The 18,925-nt window shown below is 48.6% G+C and overlaps 1 protein-coding gene across 1 annotated transcript in view; it reads right to left on the reverse strand.

Moving 5' to 3' along the window:
• Window positions 1–14,569, reverse strand: part of LOC134167729 (phospholipase A2 inhibitor gamma subunit B-like) — a 140,241-nt gene extending 125,672 nt beyond the window's left edge. Inside the window, exon 1 of the mRNA XM_062626662.1 lies at window positions 14,566–14,569. Coding sequence (XP_062482646.1) covers window position 14,566 — 1 coding nt within the window. The 5' untranslated portion in view covers window positions 14,567–14,569. The remainder of the gene's footprint in view (window positions 1–14,565) is intronic.
• Between the last annotated feature and the right edge of the window lie 4,356 nt (window positions 14,570–18,925).

Genomic DNA, 18,925 nt, shown 5'->3' on the forward strand with positions numbered 1-18,925 from the left:
GCTGCGGTTTGCACAATACACAGATCTTGGCAGAAATCTGAACTGGGGCTGGACAATCATCCCCCTGCTGCTTCGAGCCTCAGGTGGCGCAGGGACAGGTCTGTGTGTGCCTTGTCGTGTGAGGATTTCCACTTGACCCTGAGTTGCTTGACCTTTTAGAGGTATAGTGAAGACGCAACTGTTTCTGCACCCAGAAAAGAGCTGCATTCCCCAGAGCAGCTGGGTTGATCGGGGGTAGAGCTGTCTGCAGAACCGGGATCTGGTGCTTCATGATTAATCGGGGTGGACATCCCGTACGTGACCTGTAGAGAGCACAAGGCAAAGCTGCAGAAGCATGACCTGGCTTGGCCCGCTCCCACAGGGGCTGGGACAGGCACCAGGAGCACTGGGCCAGCAGCAGCCTATGTGTGGATTATTGTAGCGGGAAAAGTACTCCCTCTATACATGCTTTTACATTTATATGCCTCTAAAGAAGCAACTCCAAGGGCAGGTCCAACCTGATTTGAGCTGACAGGGTATTTAAAAGCCCACCCCATCTGTGTCCCTGAAGCCACACATTTGGGACTCGGATAATTTTAGTTCTGTTTCCAGCAGTTTGACTGGCTTTTGCATCACTGTAGACAGTTCAATTCACTTCTTCGCACCCTGCTGTGAAGCAGGGATATTGTGACTCCAGTGGGACTGACCTTCTTCAGGATGACTGCTCTGCCTTGGTAGCCCAACCTGGAGCATGTCACCTCCACAGCAGGTCCAAATCCTTCTCCCTGAGCCCTGGTCACACTCAGTTCAGTTTTTTTCCTCCCCTGAGGGAATGCTGTATCAGAATCGCTTCAAGAGCAAATGTGTACATGTTAAGACAGAGGGTGGAAGATTACATATCCATTCTGAATGTAAATGTAGAGAATTCCCCCATAAGTTGTGCTGAGTTGTTCATGGGCTGTGCTTGCAGGAAATACAAGCAGATTAAAGGAAAATTAGGCAGGTTTGGCTTAAAAATAAGCAGGCTGGGTGTTGCGGGGGGGGGGGAATGGAACCCAATCTGTATGTTCAGATGATGTTTGCAGTTGTTTTTGTGTCTGCCCTGCATGTCTTTGCTGCATCTGGCTTATGATGAAGCAGGGCAGGCTCTCACCGCTGCTAGGGACAGCAGAGCAATGCTGCATCCAGCAGTACTCACAGCTGCCCAGTTTCACCCTGCAGAGCTCATTTCGACATGATGCTGCTGTGCAGTACCTCTGCCTGTGAGTTTCTGGTGCTGAGCTCCTGCTTGAGGCCAGGCATCATTTCTGATCTGAAGAAAGGTTGGCATCAGCCCATGTGTCATCTGCCCTGGTGCCTAGCTGGACACAGTCATCAGCGTCATTTCCAAGAGCCCCTCAAGCCTCAAATCTCTGGTATTTAACAAATTCCATATGGGAAAACCTGTGGAAGGTGGGCTCTCGCCATTGTATCAACCAGGGGACCAAGGAAGTCTTTTCCAAGGAAAGTCTTCTGAAATCTGAGCTGACCTAGTGTTGTCTTTACACACAAACACTTGTGGCAGGGATGCAGGTGTCACCTATAGGTATGACATGAGGCCTCAGGTTCCTGTTACTGCTCATGGCAGCTCCTGCCTGGCTGCTGTATCACCCCTCTTTCAATCCCTGCCACCAGGAGCAACTTCCACATCCCTCTCCAGAGCACCCCAGGAGAGGATTTTTGCCATTGTAACTTCTGAATGGCCTCTTCCTCTATCTCAGCAGCCTAGGTCAGGTCCCACAGGCTTACCTCTGCCCCTTGAGTAGGATATGAACCCTCTTCATCCATTTGTTCCCATGCACTCCTTGCACACCGAGGTCACCTCCAAAACTTACTTCCAGTTAGTGTAGATGTTTAACTCCTGTCCAGTTTTGCAAGTAATTCTTGCGCACAGCCCCAGAGACTCTGCTGAGTATGAATTACAGCATCAGAGGAATTTATCCTCCATATTCCCAACAGAAACAGCTTGTTGGCTGAAGAAGCTCCTGTTCCTCCCCCTTTCATCTTGCCCTGTGCTCCAGCTCCACTCTTCTCCCCCATTCCTGGTTTGTCATGCTCCATCACCGCTGTTCCACACTGCTACCCAAGACATGATTCATTGCCCAACACCTGCAGGTGCTGTGAGCATGCCTGCGGTGTCAGGCTCTCCTCTGATTTAAGGTGAGGGTAATTACAGCCCTGTGCAGGATTTTAGACTGGGAAAACCAGTTTGGTCATTCCTGGCCTGAAGGTCATGTTCCTGCACTGCTCGAGAGCAACAGGGGAGGAGGGAAAGGGCACATGCACATGCACATGCACGCACAGAGATACATGTGCGCATGTGTACACATACAAATGCACACACGTGCACACACACAGGCACATACATATATATACACACACCCCTACTCACACATAAACTTCCAGGCATGCATGCTTGGATGTGCATACACCCACGTGGACATGTAAACACATATGTAGCTATACATACATGTGTACATATACATGTTTACATATATATACAAACAAACATACATATGTATCTGGAGAATCATAGAATCACAGATTGGTTTGGGTTGGAAGGCACTGTAGAGATCATCCAGTTCCAACCCCTGCCATGGGCAGGGACACCTGCAGGTTGCTCCAAACCCCATCCAGCCTGGCCTTGAACACTGCCAGGGATGGGGACCTGCAGGTGCTGGGGGAGTTTAGGAGATGGGGGACCGGGTCAGGTCATCCCAGGTAGCCTGACCAGCCCAGCAGTGGGGAGCATGGGCAGTGATGTCTTTCCCAGAACAGGTTGTTAAATAAAGTATTTCAGTACAGGGTGAGTCATTAATTAGGCCCATCCTGCAATGCGAATACTAGTAATAATAATAAAAATACTTTACAGCACTCCACACCCTGCGCTTGCAGACATCACGCACCTCCCACCATCCCACCTTGCGCAAAGACCCATGGTGTGGTCCCAGCCACCCATCCACTGCCGGGTCCTTCTTCCAGCTCATCCCATGCTCAGAAACCCCTGTGGAATTGGAGGAATCATTCCTCTGACTTGATCCCAGAAACCCCTGTGGAATTGGAGGAATCCTTCCCCTTATTCGATCCCCAGGAATCTGGGTTTTCACAGTGGAGATGAAGGCATTCCCAGGTGGGTTCTCACCAAGGGTGAGCTTCCCCAAACTCTGCATTTTCTCAGCATGACATCCTGGAGCTCCTGCTTTCATAAGAAGCACAGAGAGATGCCAAGCTCCCGGGCAAATCCCACGTTAACACCAGCTATTCAGCACCACCATGAAAATTCAACAGTGGCATCTTACAAATGGCAAAACTCCCCAAAATAACATGCATACTTCCTTTAACAGATCTACTTCGCACTGCAGAAGTCACGACAGACCCTGGCTGCTGTCATGGGAATGGCCAAGCCACTAAATACTGATGCTGGGTCCCACACAGTCAACCAGAAGGTACATGACTACCAACCAGAATGCCAGAAGGTACATGACTACCAACCCCAGGGCACACCTGCATGCACACACATCCTTGCTCTCCCTGCTCCCACCCTGGAATGCTGCTGGCATGGCACACAGCCGGTGGGAAGGTGCTGCCAAGCAGGTTTAGCTCATGCTGCATCCACGCTCCCTCCACACCACCTCATCCCGCCCTGAGGCCTTCCTGCAAAGCCGCTGCTGTGGAAATGCTCTGGTCCCATGGTCGCTGTGGGGAGCTAAACCTGGAGCTAAAACCTCTGCTCATCCCGAGGGCTTGGCATCACCTGCAGATGTCTCATGCTTCCCCAATGGCAAAACCAGCTCCTGTGCTGGGCTCTACCCACAAGACCTTTGCATCCATTCTCTAACACCCTTTTGGCCACTCTATAGCCACAGCTGCTTTTTCCCAAGCTCTAGGATAATGCCTGGATCAAGGCAGAAAGCCTTTCAGGGATGCAGCACTTCTCACTGCCCAGCAGCTTTACCCAGATTCGATGGTGTTTCTTGCTTCTCCTGGGGAGAGGGAGTTCTGTGCTACCCCATCAGAATCTGCATTTCATTGTAGAATTAAATAGTTCTTCCTTTTGGTTTCTGAAGTACTTTCATGTGCTTGAAATTCTCAAGTAGTAAATAGATGGATTTAGTAGGAAATTTAGTGGTAAATGCTCCATACCTGGCAGTGTTCAAGGCCAGGTTGCACAGAGCCTTGGTGACATGGTCTAGTGTGACACACCCCTGCCCATGGCAGGGGGTTGGAACTAGATTACCTTAAGGTCCTTTCCAACTCAAGCAATTCTATGATTCTATGAAGTATTAACACATGATAGAGTCACTTGTAACTCCCAGACAAAAATAACCTGGTACACAGGGTAATGACACAAGTAAGCACTCCCGTAATGTTTGGCTGTCCATCACAACTATGGCCATATCACAGAGACATGTAGCAAATGAGCAATCTTCACAATGGCCAAGAAGTGGGGGTCCTCCTCAGGGCAAAGAAACAGAGTGAAGTAGGTATTTGTAACCACTGGAGCTTTAAACAAAACCCAAAGGGTTTCACCCTGGGATTCAGGCAGGAGCCCAGCATGTTCCTGGAAGCTACCAGAAGTCCCATGAGAGCTGCAGTCCAGCTCTTGGCTTAGACAACACCAGCTCCTCTCTGGTGGGATGGGGTCAGAGGGATGCCAAAGTCTTTCCTGGTGCTTGGGAACCACCAAGGCAATGCAGTGCCACATTGATTAAATGAGCCTCAGCCACCACTCATTGCTTGGATGGATGATGGTTCATTAAGTCTCTCTTGCCTGCATGGGGATGCTCTGTACCCCCACAGCCAGCAGCAGCAGCTCCAGGGCTCTGCCAGGGAAAAGCTGAGGTTCATGGGATGGTACAAAGGACAGAGCCCTCCTCAGTGGGCCATATGCTGGGAGGGTGTGTTATGCATTCCTCCTTAGGAAGAATGAAAAGCCTAAAAGGTCAAAAATTCAAAGAGGTCTAAACCAATTCATACAGACAGGTCGGGGTGGAGGAGAGGCTGATTTTGACTGTCCAAAGTCAGTGGCTCTGGCAGCTGTATTTCAAAACTGTGGTGACCTGAATTACATGGAGAGAACTAATGTGAAGTTGATATGCTTTGTCATGCACAACCAGTGCTCTGTTCTCTTTTAAATCACCAGTCTGCTCTTTGCATAGGTTGCCTTGTGCCCTTGTTTTTATTTTCCAGTCGCTTTTGTTTGCTTTCTGCAGCAGGCAAGAACAAATTTATCCAATTTCCTGGCTGTTGCTGTGGGCTTTACACATAGCAACAAGGAGAAAAAACCTGTTTCTTTTTTTTTCTGATAGTAAGAAACAACCTGCAGCCTCCAAAAATCACACTGGAGACACTGAGAGAGGGGAAAATCTCTGCCCCCTTTCCTCCTGCAGTCATGCCATATTTTATCAGTGATGGTTGGTTTGCCTTCTCTGTCCCACCAAAGTAGCCCTTGGCAATCTTCCTGCAGAAGAAAAGTGCTCTTTTTAACCCCCAAAAATAATAATTCAGTCTCCTGAGAGTAGATTGAGTGACGAGAGCCATGAACATGCAAATTCAGCTTTTACTTATTCACGCTTAAACCTGCTAGTGCCAAACCACATGGTAGTGTGAGTGCCCTCCCTCCCTCCTTCTTAGCCAAATCAACCCCACATGGTGCTGGGCACACGTCAGCAGAGGTGATAATTGTGATGACCATGATGACTTGGTTAATTGAAATCTTCACACACACCTGGGCCAGATTTAACAACTCTGGCTCTTTTGTTCTTTGGCCCAAACCCATCATCCCAATGACCCTTTAAGACAGGTATGGTCCATCCTCATTCCCCTGATGGGGAAACTGAGGCAGGGCAGTGGTGGGGTTTGCTGAGGTGCAGGAAAGCTTGAGTCAGAGCTGACATGAACATCTGGGAAACCGCCTCACAGTTCTCCATTTTGGTCTTGCTTCCCAGGAAAACAGAGATTATGCAACCGTGTTGTCTGTCTCTCTGCCAGGTCTGTTCTCATTGTGGTTTTTAACCCACGGTGCGGCCTCATCCCCAGATGTGGGTGTTACAGACATGTTCTATAGCATTTTAGCCAGCTCAGCTGTGAGGAGAAGAAACACCACAGTTTTCCTCCTCTGGGAGGAAGATAGAAGTGCATGCTGAATCGCATTACAATCCGCCTGAGACTTCACACAAGAGGGTACTACCAGAAGCCAGCTTCAAAGCTCTGCTGCTTCAGGAACATCTTGCAAAAGGCTTATCCTGTGTGTGTTGAGGCTCTTCTCCTGGGCCTCTTTCTCCACACGGATGAGTTCCAAGTGTGTGGCCTCACTTCAAAGGGTTCTTTGGGCCTGGCAGGACAGAGGGGAGTACCCTGGCTTTGGGCTGGGATGCATGCCTCTTCCCTGGGCCCTACAGCCCCCACAAGGCATCTCTGTGAGCCAGAGCTGTCATCTGCTGAGGTGGGAGATGTCTTCCCCATGAGGGAAGACCCTGTTGAAGTTTACGTGAGGGTCCTTGCACCAGAACAAAAACTGGGCACCAGCTTTGGGGAATCTGGGCAAATTGGCTTTGCTGCCTTTAGCCAGGTTTGACCTCAAAGAGTAGGAGTTGCTTAGACACATATCCCCCCCCCCCCAAGATGAGTCAGGGGAACACAGGGTGAGGCAAGCTCCTCCTGAAGGCTGCACAGGGAGCTGATGGCTTTGTGCTGTCTAACATTCAGATGGATCCAGAAATCCCAAATGCACAGACTCAGAGGTGACAGGGATGCTTAAAATTCCCAGCTGGATGCTCTTGCTTGGATACCCCATCCTGCCCTGCTGTGGGTTTCCAAGTCATGAGCAGAACGCTTCCTTGCCTCCTGGGTCCTGAAACAGGCTGGTCACTTCATCCAGGTTTTATGGAGATTCATCACTTTGCAGCCATTTGGGATTTCCTTTGCCTCCCCTCTGCCTAGTATAGGAGGAAACGGATCCCCGAGGCAGCAGTCTTGTGTTCTAGGTGAGGACAGCAGTGTAGCTGCATTTTTCAGGGGAGAAAACACACCTATACCACAATTTGAAGTCATCTGGGAGATGGTGGACATCTCATTTTGGGGCATTTTCCCTTGATTTGTCTTTTAAACAATCGGGGGGGTGTACCCAAGCCTCCTGGTGCTTATTCTGAAAGGGATGAAGACAAAAGGGAAACTCTCCTCAAGTAACATCTGTGGGAAAGGTTATGGCAAAGCTTTCAAAACTACAAGAGGCAGAATAAGAACAGGACCATTCATTGTCTTCTCCACTGTGAGGATGAAAGCATCATAAAACAATCTGGTGACAGGATCAAAATAAACCAAAGGAAATGATTCTGCACCCAAACAAGTCACAAGATTGGGCAGCTACTTGCCACAGGATGTTGTAAACACTCAGAGTTTACCTGGCTTCCAAAATAACTTGAATTAATGGGAGAAAAATCTACTGAAGGCTATTAAATAAAAGGACATTTCTGACTCAGGAAGTCTGAGTCACAAAAAAAAAAAAAAAATGGAAGTCAAGGAAATATTCTGGGGAATTATCACTTGTATTTACAACCTTCCAAGGGCCGACTTTTATGAAGAAAGGGTCATTGCACAGCTAGATGGGCCACTGAGGGCTCTACTAGGCTCAGGAATAGAGAAGCAGAGGGCACTGAAGCACGGTGTCGGTCATAATAAGTTTGTTATTCTCCTGGGTGAATCTGCCCCAAGGTCTCACTGCTCTGCCGTGCAAACCATCTCTTGGAGGCATGAGGTCTGGCGGGGGAGATGTGGCACCTGGCAGGTGGGGAGAGAAGATAGCACCCAGGGGGACCCGTTCAGGCAGGTTCACAGAGATAGGACAACAAGGGGGGCACCTCCTCCATGTGGTGCCTTGATAGAGCACCAGCTGCTGGCTCTCAAGCTGAGAAACCGAGCCTGAAAGACATGAGATAAGGGGAGGACAGAGAGAAAACAGCCCACGGCCTGGCAGGAAGAATTTCCAAATCACCCTTTTTTGTCAAAGTAATTAATAAACACCTTGAGCAGCTACAGCTCTGCCCGGCTGCTGCAGATCCAGGTGCAGGAACAGGCTGTGAAGCAGGGAGCAGGGCACAGCATCGGCAGTATCTTCATAGTCTTCATGACCAAGAGGCCCTGACAGTCAGATGGTGAAAGCACTGGTAGGAACAAGATTCACAGTTATCCCAACAGATGCTAACATCTTTCCATATTTTGGGCTGCCCTCATGCATGTCTCTGTAAAAGAGGTAAGTCCATTGCAGCAAAACAACCTCCAAGTCTTTAAGTCACCCATTACCCCCATAATAGGATACAACCACTGAATGGAAAGAATGCCATCTCCACACCAAGGGCTAAAGCATTGGCATCCCTCTCTCTGTTCAAAGTATCTCTTGTGAAGCCAGTGTCAGTACCAGCAGAGAGCCTTGGAAGTCCTGGGTCTCGCTCTGCAGCTACCTCCAACATCAGTAAACTGCTGGTGGCCACGTTGCCAACCTGATGCCCAAGAAACAGCCAGGGGCAGGATGCCAGAGGGACCTGGAGAAGCTTGAGAAGTGGGCTCAATGAGGCCAAGTGCAAGATCCTGTTTCTGGGCCAGGGCAGTCCTTGCTATCAGTACCAGCTGGGATGAAGGGACTGAGAGTACCTGTGAAGAGATGTACTTGGGGCTACTGGTGGGTGAAAAGCTGGATATGATCTGCCACTGTGTGCTTCCAGCCCAGAAAGCTAACCCTATGCTGGGCTGCATCAAAAGGATCGTGAGCAGCAGGTTGAGCGAGGGAATTCTCTGCCTCTGCTCCTCTCTGGTGACCCCCCCCCCCGCATTCCTGCATCCAGCTCTGGGGGCAACAGCGCAAGAGGGACATAGAGCTGTTGGAGCAAGTCTGGAAGATGCTCAGAGGGCTGAAGTACTTCTCCTATGGAGACAGGCTGAAAGAGTTGGGGTTGTTCAGCCTGGAGAAGAGAAGGCTCCAGGGTAACTTACTGCCAACTTTCAGTCCATACAGGGAGCTTCTGAGCTCCCTGTACACACTTTTGAACAGGGTCTGTCAAAACAGGACAAGGGGCAAGGGTTCTAAACTAAAAGACACTAGATACAGGCGAGCTACAAGGACACTGTTTACCATGACAGTGCTGAAACACTTCAACAGCTTGCCCAGAGAGTTGGGACATGCCCTGTCCATGGAAACATTCTAGGTCAGGCTGCTCAGGGCTCGGAGCAGGCTGATGTAGTTGAAGATGGACCTGGTCATTGTTGAGCAGATGGACTAGATAACCTTTAAAAGTCCCTTCCAACATAAACTATGATTCCATGGTTCATTGAGAAAACTTTGGTTCTTTTTTTCTTTGCCAAGCCTCTGTAAATATCTCCAAGGATGAAAACAGCCGAGAGCACCACATGTTACATGTATACGCGTGTCCTGTCTTCCAGGAGCTCCAGATAAAGTATTACTCAAATGTTTATTTATTAATCATCAGAATAGTAACAGCAGGGTATTTTCATTGTGCTCTTTTATCTGATCCTTCGACAGCTTTTGCTAAGTTTTTAGACAGCAAGTAGGTGTAAAAGATGCATGCATATATGTATACGTATCTTTTACATATATGTGAAAGACATGATGTTGATGAGTGCAGACAAAAAGGAGGGTAGGGCAGAAAAATCAATGGCACAATATTTTCACATAGCTTGGAAATGGCTCTGGGAGGGAAACAGCTTTATACTGTTAGAAGACAAACAAGGCACAATGTTACTAAAGCCTCCCTTCTAATTTGTTTTGCTGATGAGGGATCAGGTAAATGAAAATATGCCTCACTCTAGGGAAAACTCTGTGTTTCTGAAGCTGAGTATGTTTTCTGCTGCTGAGGGAAGGGTCTCAGTGCCCTGGCAATGCTTACCGGCACTGCACTTAAAGAAAAAAAAAGAGAGATAAATATATTAAAAATAGATGCTGAAAGAGCAACGTGATTGAGGTGGAGAAAAGCTTTTATTCAAGTTATGTGGCCTTTGCAGTATTTTGGCTGCTCCTTCGCAAAGAGAAGGATTCACTCCCTAGAAGGTACTCGCTGCTGCTTCTGGTTCCCATTCTGCAGTCCCTGCCCCATACATATTCCCTGTGGAGGGGGTTGCTTTCAGGGCTCCACCCCTGCTTTGCCCCACTCACCCCCTCTCACACCAAAAGTAAAAGAGGAATAGCTAAAAAGTGTTAATTTTTGGCAAATGCATTCATGGTTTTTCCCTTCCCCAGGGCAAGAGCAAGAAAAAGTCCTTCAATTATCTTGGAGATGAGGAGTGGGCAGAGCTGACAGGACTGGGCTGCAGCCAGCTCACCCAGCTGAACACCTCCCCTGCAGTGCCAGTCAATGTGTCACCCTCTCCCACCTGATTCCCACCTTGTCCCAGGGACAAGAACACAAACGCTTTAATTTAAAGCACTGTGCAAATGAGTGTCCAGGAAAGGCTTGAGTCAGCTCTGACACTCCTTCTCTCCTCCTCTTTTTGACCCTTGCTTAGAGACATTATTTATTTAGCTTATATGAGTATGTTCTAAATAGGACTATTAACTTAAGACTCAACTTAGAATGAATTATAATATTGTGTGGTTCAGTATGTTTTTTGCTTTGCTTTACTTGCTTAGCTTGAGTAGCTAGATCTGCTGAAGCCTTGGGCTGTAAGATGTGGACTTTCACATAGATAAGCTTTTGGCTGTAACAGTGTTAGTTTTCCTGGTGATTTTCCTAGTAGCTGGTACAGTGCTGTGTTCTGTCTCTAGTATGGGAAGAATATTCATAACACACTGATGGTTTAGTTGCTGCTAGGCAATGTCTAGGAGATCTTCAGTGTCCCATGCTGTGCCCCAAAGAACCTGGCACACAAGAAACACAAACCATAAAATAAGCAAGCAGAAGCTGCAACTCAACAAAATAAGAACAATTCGCAGCCTGCCTGTGAAGAGATGGAGAAAGAATCCAATAAAGTGTTAGAAGACCCCAGAGTAAAAAATCACTATTGGACTAAAACGGCACATGAGGGGTAGGTGTTTAAAACATTAGGGTATAGCTGTCATGGGGTTTCTTCTTTTCCTTTTCTCCCCAAACACCCTTGGGATGTCCATGTGCATGCAAAACAGACCCCTCTGAGATAAAACATAAAGCTTGTAGTTTGGGGCAGCATCAGAGCCTTACCCACCTTTAAAAATAAAAATGAGGATGTTCCTGCAGAGGGGACTGGCCCTGATGTGCACCCAGATGCAAACATGCAGCCAGATATTGCTTCCCTCCACATTCTGCCAGCCCTGGAATTGACAGCCAAAGTTTGGAGAAGGGGAGCAACTAATCCTACAGGTTAGGTAGAGGATGCTGAGTATGTGCTAGATGGGACAAGGATACAGGGTGTGCCAAATCAACTGTGCATTGAGACCTTCAAGTTGGTGTGGCCAAGGGGTTTCCTGCAGGATGGAGAAGCATGTGGGTAATTAATGGAAATCTCCTAGCTGGTAAACAAGTCTGGAGGACCTGGGCCTGCAGGCAGCTGTAGATGAGGGCTGAGATACTGGCACAGCAAAGCATTGAGGCACAGCACCTACAAGGCACAGCACCTACAAGACACAGCCACCCTCTGCCCTGTCTACAGCTCCCCAAGGGCTGCGCCCTCCAGCCACATCCAAAAAGCCAGGGCAGGAACATAACTGGGGTCTGCAACTGAGTGCTGATGAAGCAAGGAAGGGGTGGGGAGGACTTGGTGGGGCTGAGGGGCAAATATTCAGCCTCCAGCTATTGCCTTCTGAGCCATTGTCCCTGCAGCCTGGTGTTTAGGCACTGCTCTCCCACACAGACAACGCAGGAGGGTTTTGGACCAATCATACCAGTGGTGATATGGATGGTTTTTCCCAGACTCCTTAGAATCCCATTGCCGGTTTCCAGAGGACTGGAAGCCCCGGGGTGAGGATGACTGCACCGCTCAGTGCACTGAGGCCAAGCAGTGAGGCTTCTCCAGACTTGTTCTCCTGTCTGAGAAATTTGCATTAATTCCCCTCCCGGTGATTCAGGCTCCTGCAGGAAGGTTCAGCCTCTTCCTTGCCACACACGGGTGTAAAGAACAGTTTGCAGGGACGGTGCAACTGTCTTCCCCTTCCCGATGCTGCTTCACACCCACCACAGTGTGTCTTCCAGAGCTCAAACCCTCCTGTGCATACAGAGGAGTGAGATGCTGCATCTGCCAAACGATCCCTGCAAACGGCGTTTTAGAGGAAAAAATTTTTAGGAGCTGGAGGCGGAGACTGTAAGGGAACATCTCCTATCCCAATCCCTCTCTGGACCTTCTCACCCAAGGAATTCTCTCTGCGGTTCAGCCACCCAAGCCTGATGCCCGTGTGTCACATAAAAGGCGGGGGGGGGGGGGAGGGCAGATTTTCTCTACCCCCAGTGTTTGGTCTGTCTATTTAGCACCCGGAAAAGCCAAGACCCTTGTGCCTGACCAGTGTCCTCTTATAGGGACCCCTTCACTGAAGAGTCCTGCTGGATTGGAGGGTGATTTGCCCAACTTGTGCAGAGAATGTGCCAACAGCATAAAGGGGACCTCTCAGTGGGTCTTCCCATTTGGTTTGAATGTGCTACCTGCTGCCAGTGACTGCTAGTGCTCACAAAGGACTAACACTAGCAGCTTATGGAGTAACACGCTTTAGTAATATAAAACTGTGACAAATTAAGGTTCGTGATTGCCGGTGATAGGGACTGTCTGCAAAACCAAGCTTGAAGTGATACACAACTAGCCTGTAATCACTAATAACAGCTGGCGTGAGCTGGGCATTTAGCGCATATAAGATAAAGTTCTTACCCAATAGGTGTCTCTCTGGGGAAGAAGCCCATCTGCTGATCCCAGAAGTTATGATGGAGTCTTCCCCATCTCCCCATCTCTCTCATTCACTTTCATACTTTACTCTCAGTTGGAGCTTGAGGGACTCCAGTCATACATTGTTTTATTACTGATTGGTGTAAATTCATTTGCTTCTCATTTAAAGATATAACAAGATATATGTTTATAAAACGTATGCTCGGTGAGGGGTGATTGTACCTTGGAGGTGGGTAACTTTGGGATGGAGGTGTGCGTTAGTATTATAATGAGATTATAATGAGCAAGGTTCACCTAAGAAAAGTGATTTTGCCACAGTTGTTGGCTCAGCAATGGGCATCTTCTGTTATGTTTCCCATTTGGCAGCTGCTATGCAGCTTATCAGCTGTATGGTACCATCAAGTTTCCAATCCTGCAGGGAGTACAACAGAGCCTGGCTGCAGTGTCTCCGCTCCCCTCCACCCTCCATTGCTCCTATAGGATAACAGGTTGTGTTGCCTAGGGAACCATGGTGGAGTAGATTCCATGCATACCAACAGTCCTCAAAGTGGCAACTCTGTTTTACCTTAAAAAGGTTTCTGTAACACTACAGCTTCTGTTAAACCTCAGTTTTCTCCAATTCCACCCCCCACCCCCACCCCAACAGTGATTTTCCCACACTGTGCCTGGGGCTTGGTGCTTACACTTCAGTTTGCTTTCCTTCCTCTGAATCTGTTCTTATTTATTGTGGGAAGGACCATGAAAAGGCCGAATTCAGCCTCAGCAAAACAAGGTCCAGCTCAACCCACCCAGCCCTGCCTCTGTTTGCTAATGGAAACTCTTCTTCGTGGTCAGTTTTCAAGGCTCTGGGCAGGACCGGAGCTGTGCATCTTCAGCTAAGCCTAGCTGGCTGTGCATTTTAATGGAGCTACTGGCAGGATCTGACTGCATCGCTGCTGGGGACCAGCCCACAGAGACCAACAAAGGTATAGCAGCAAGTTAGAGCACTCATCAGCTCAGCTCATAGTGGCCAATAATGTGCTGGAAGTGAAAGGACTCAGCCCAGCACAGATTATGGTGTTGATGCGCACCCAGCCCCTGAACCTGGAGTGATGCGAGACCCAGAAGAGCTCCATCTTTCCCCCTTCTGCAGAATCCTGTCCCTTTGCACTGTGGCTTCTGACAAATACAAGAAACTGGTTGCTCTGAAGATAAAACTGGAGTCTGATGGACCCACTCAAAAGTCCACCAAGCAGCTCCTTCACCCCACTGCTAGTGACTGCCTAACCCAGATGGCTTATCCTTAGGAATGGGGGCAGCTGGGAGGCCCTGCCTGGTTGTCACCCATTCTCAAGAGAAGGACAGTACTGCAGAGCTGACACTGCAGCAGAGGTGAAGTTGAAGCATTGGGGACGTTGGTTTAGTTGGTGCCTCTCCCATAGTGTACCCAGGGTCCCACACCATCTCGTGTGGGACGAGCCATTTCAGCCACACCGTAATGCTTGAGAGAGAAATGTGCAGCAAGAATAACCTAAAATGCCAGTCCCCAAAACAGAAACTATTGCTGGAACTGAACAATACAGGTATCTCAGTTACATCCCCATCAATAAAGCAATATGTCCTCCAGAGAGCTGCTTTGGGGGGTGGCAATGTTCACTTCAGGCTTTAACAGAAATCAGATCAGGAGCCTCTGAAGACCACAGCATGTACCAGCACTGCTGTGTGCAGATGGAAGACTGCCCCCATACCTGGTAGGTTGATCAGGCTCGGATGTTTCTGCACACTGAGCCCAGAACAGGAGGTGTAAGATGACCTGAACAGTTGGTTACACGAACTCCTTGGAAATGCAAACCACTGTCTGACAGGCATAAGGTCACAGCCATCACCCTCCCCAGGCCCTGGAATCACAGCTGAAATAGCATTGTAATGCACTTATAATTTATTCATCAGCTGAATGAGAGCAGCAGCAGGCATTTCGATGGCAGTCTTTCATCAAACCCTTGTGGGGGACTTCATCCATTTTAAAAGAGCAAACTAGAGTGGAAAGGCAGAAAAATAAAAGACAACTTTATTCCATTCAAATTTAAACAAGCACAAAAAAGGGCAAATCAAAATAAGGTTAGGAAAAAAAAAAACAAAACAAGCCCTCCTCTAAAGATATTTTTTCTTTTTTTCTCTTTGTTTTTCTTCTGCTTTGTTCTGAATCTCCCAAACTTTGCATTCCTCTGCTGGTGGCTACTTTGATGGAGGAGGCTCCCTAGATGCTGATGACTGATGCTCAAAAGCATCTTTCATCCCTGTGATGAGTTCTGCCTGAGAATCAGCTAGCCCCATTTTTAGGTGAAAGAGAGCCAAAAGGTGAATTGTCAACAGACTTTTATTCTTAAAGAGTCACAGTTGCTCCCCTTGAGTCACTCAGGTGTTCTGTTCCCCAGGTGTAGGAACCTATGTAGGTGCCAGTGTGATGGCAAACATTTTTGTATGCCAGTTGTGTTTTATGAGAGGTGGGAATCAGCCCTGTGCAATAACACTGTGCTGCTCACTTGCGCAACAGAGCAGATAACTGCACTTTGATTTCCCATGTTAAATGCTCTGGGAGGTTATTTTTGGGAAATCTTTCCTTGGCAACAGGGCATTAGTGCCTGGGCTGAGATCCATAACCATGATGCTTGTCTGCCCTCTGGTCTGGGACTGAGGTATCTTTTGTAAATAAAAGAAGTAATCCTAGATTACTCTGTCACTGGTTTCCTATGGGGCTGGGAAACTGAAATCTGTGCTGCTGCAGTGGGAATGGTGGGCTGCCAACACCAGTATGGCCTTTGCTGGAGATTTGCATCTAGCCTGGGCCACAGCACTCCAGGAAGCACGTGGAGGAAATTATCCTGGTTCTTCTCTTTATCTTCCGTATCCCCACAGTGGTCTGGATAAGAAGAAATGGGATGAGATTTGGGCAGGAGTGTACTAAGCACAGAGACATGTTGACCTGAGAGCAAAAGAATCTCCAAATTGGGCAGTTTGAAGAACAAATATTAAAGAACTGTTTGGGCACACATGTCCTGGGCTGCTTAGGAAAAGCTGATACTGCCTTGGGGCTGAAGGGTGATGAAGTGGTCCTTGAAATATCCTGCTCTGTTTTAGTACAGCCCAAGGAATAGCTGTCTGTGGTCTAAGTTTCAAAAGGCTCCTTGTAGGGGATGTAAGCTGAGCAGACCTCCTACCCATTCCCTGATCTTCATCACACAAGCATCCATCTAACATCCTGGGGTGAGACAGTGCTGAAGTCCAGCCCAGAGCCCCCCAGATCCCTGCCAATGCCTCGCCAGAGCACAGGAGCAGGGAGGAGGCAGCAGGAGAGGAGGTGGTGATGTTTTTTAGCCCAGACAGCTCCGGTTCCCTAAGGGAAGGAGCAGATGTCTCATCCTTTGAGCCACTCAGGAAAGAAATCGTATAAAGCGCCAAAGAATATCATGTGAGAGGATCCTGCCCCAAGAATGGAGTCACACAGGGAGGACCTGCCCCATGTCCCCACCTCACTCTGCCAGCTGACAGAGCAGGAACACTCTAATGTGACAGCAGGATGACCTTTGCATTTTCAAAGCTTCTGCTGTTGCTAAGCAGAGGAGTTAACTCCCAGTTTGTCATCCTTCATGAATGCAGCTCGCAGGAAGGAGGAGAGAGAAAAGGAAGGGAGATATTAAAAATAGATGATGAGAACAAAGCAGAAAGGTCTTGAAGTTTTCATCTCAGATTTACATAAGGTGCCAGTGGCATCTTGGGGTCCAGTTTACAGCTACAAGTTCTACTGCCGGGGGCTGGATTAATGGCACGTGTAGCCTCTTCCTCTCCTGGTGAGACTTCCCGTTCCTGAAACCACGTGTTCCTACACCAGGCTCTGTTATTTGTTCTCTGAGCCCAAAGAGCAAATTGATTCCTTCAGGTGGGGAAAATAACAAATGCAGATAAAGAGGAAACAATACCATCTGTGGCAAAGCACACCCCATGGAGAGCCCTGCTTGCAGGCAGGCAGCTACCACCCATGGGGGAGCAGCTGAAGGAAGAGGTGAGCAAGGTTTCATCCTTTCATTTAGATGTATCAGAGCTGATTAGGGGAGAGAAACGCCATACAATAAATGAGAAAGATATGTCAGCCTCTGGGCAGCCTGGGCTAGGGGAAGGGGATACCAGGCAGAGCAGATGAACCTCGAAAGGGGCTGCCCAGGTTGCAAAGTCCTCCGTTACTTCAACAGTTTCTGTCTCCTGCAAGCAGTGGATGTTTTTGCAGCAGAGGGGAAAAAGAAATTGGGGAGAAAGACCAATATTCTCTCTAAATGCAGACCTGATGGAAAATTTTCAGCCTGCCCTGTTGAATACACCAGGGTTTGCTTCACTTTCTGCCTTACTTTCTGCGTTGCTTGATTTCCTCTTTCATTAACATTTGAGACAGGCAGCAGGTGGAGATAAGTCCTGAATAGCTCCAAACTTCGCTTCTCCCATCTCTCTCGGCACTAGTCTGGTTCAGACAAAGCCTGTGCTGGAGGCCGGCTGCAAGGAAAGGTGTTTCAATTACCATAGAAATAGGGGCAGCCTGTTCCTGAAAGCAGTCATCTCTGGCACATTGAATCAACCCAGCATTTTCCTCTGAACAAGAGCAAATCCTTGTTTTACTGGTGAGCCAAGACACCAGCTGAGCAAGTCTTTGCTAGCTGATGTCAACATGGAAGGTCACAGTGTTCCTGTTTGTGTGCATTATTAGACTTATCAGCAATGAAAACGGAGCACATAGAGGGGCAGCTGGAAGTGAATGCTGGTGCTGAGGCACTTTGTAATAATGATGATTTGTGACATTAAACCTGAGTGTTTGGGAAGTGGGGGTGGAGGTGTGACTGAGACTGATGTTGTTTGTGCAGCAGCGAGCAGTACTGCAGCATAGGACTGGGCTGTTGGGATTGGGAAGAGCAGGGATGAAGACAAAAACTGCTGACCCACACCATGGAGTTGGGTGGGACGTGGTGGGCAGAGGTGAAGTGCTTTCTCTCCCCCAGAGGAGGCACTGCTCAGCAGTGTCTGGAGCCCTCCAACATGTGGCCCAGATGTGGGCAAACCCAACAGGGATGGAAGTACCTAACACCAGGGAAGCCTGGTAGTCAAGCAACATGTGGCTCCCAGCTCACATGTCTTGTCTGCCAACCTGATCCCGTATTGTCAAGATTATATCCATCAACCCAAGACCATTTAAGATGGATGTGAAAATCCTTGAATGCCCAGAGGGGCACAACAAAGCTGGTAAAGCAGCTGGATGGAATGTCCTCTAAGGAACAGCTAAGGACTTTGGGCTTGTCTAGCTTGAAGAAAAGGAGGCTGAAGAGCAACTGCATTGCTCTCTACAGCTTCCTAAGGAGGGGATGTAGAGAGGGAAGTGCTGAGCTCTTCTCCCTGGCATCCAGTGAATGGTTCAAAGCTGCACCAGGGGAGGTTTAAACTGGATTAGGAAGCATTTCTTTGCAGAGAGGGTGGTCAAAATACTGGAAGAGGCTTCCCAGAGAGGTGGTTGATGCCCCAAGCCCATCACTGCTTGAGAGGGGCTTAGACAATGCAAGAGCAGAATTAAGCATCTTTCTGTAAATCTGAGCTCACTCCATGGTGGTAAAGAGTGATGGTGGCTGACCTGTGCCTGCAGGGGGGCACATCTATGGGAACACACACTTTTTCACAGTGTAACCAAGCAAGCTGGGTTTGGACAAGGGATGTTCCTGCAGATTACCCCTATGACAGCAAGCGAGAGCTCATCCTGGCTCATCAGAAAACCTATGCCACTCCTCGCAGGGCCATTTTCAAGGGTGAGATGGGATTTTGCAAGGGCCTGTACCCCTGACATGTCAAGCTGGGATATTTTACAGCCTGGAGGCAGTCACAAGCCCTGGAATAGGTACCCTGCTGGTGCTGGAGCATCTTTGGAGCAGGAGATGGGGGCCTCCCTGTGGAGACCCCAAGAAGCAGGAAGAGGGCAAGTGGAGCAGTTGCAGGGACAAGGAGGAGGATGCTGTGCTCACCACAGGGCCAGCAGTGAACTTGTCCT

The sequence above is a fragment of the Pezoporus occidentalis genome, unplaced genomic scaffold (genome assembly GCF_034315485.1).
Source record: "Pezoporus occidentalis ecotype Australia unplaced genomic scaffold, CSIRO_AGI_Poc_V1 ctg296, whole genome shotgun sequence".
In the NCBI taxonomy this organism is placed as follows: domain Eukaryota; kingdom Metazoa; phylum Chordata; class Aves; order Psittaciformes; family Psittacidae; genus Pezoporus; species Pezoporus occidentalis.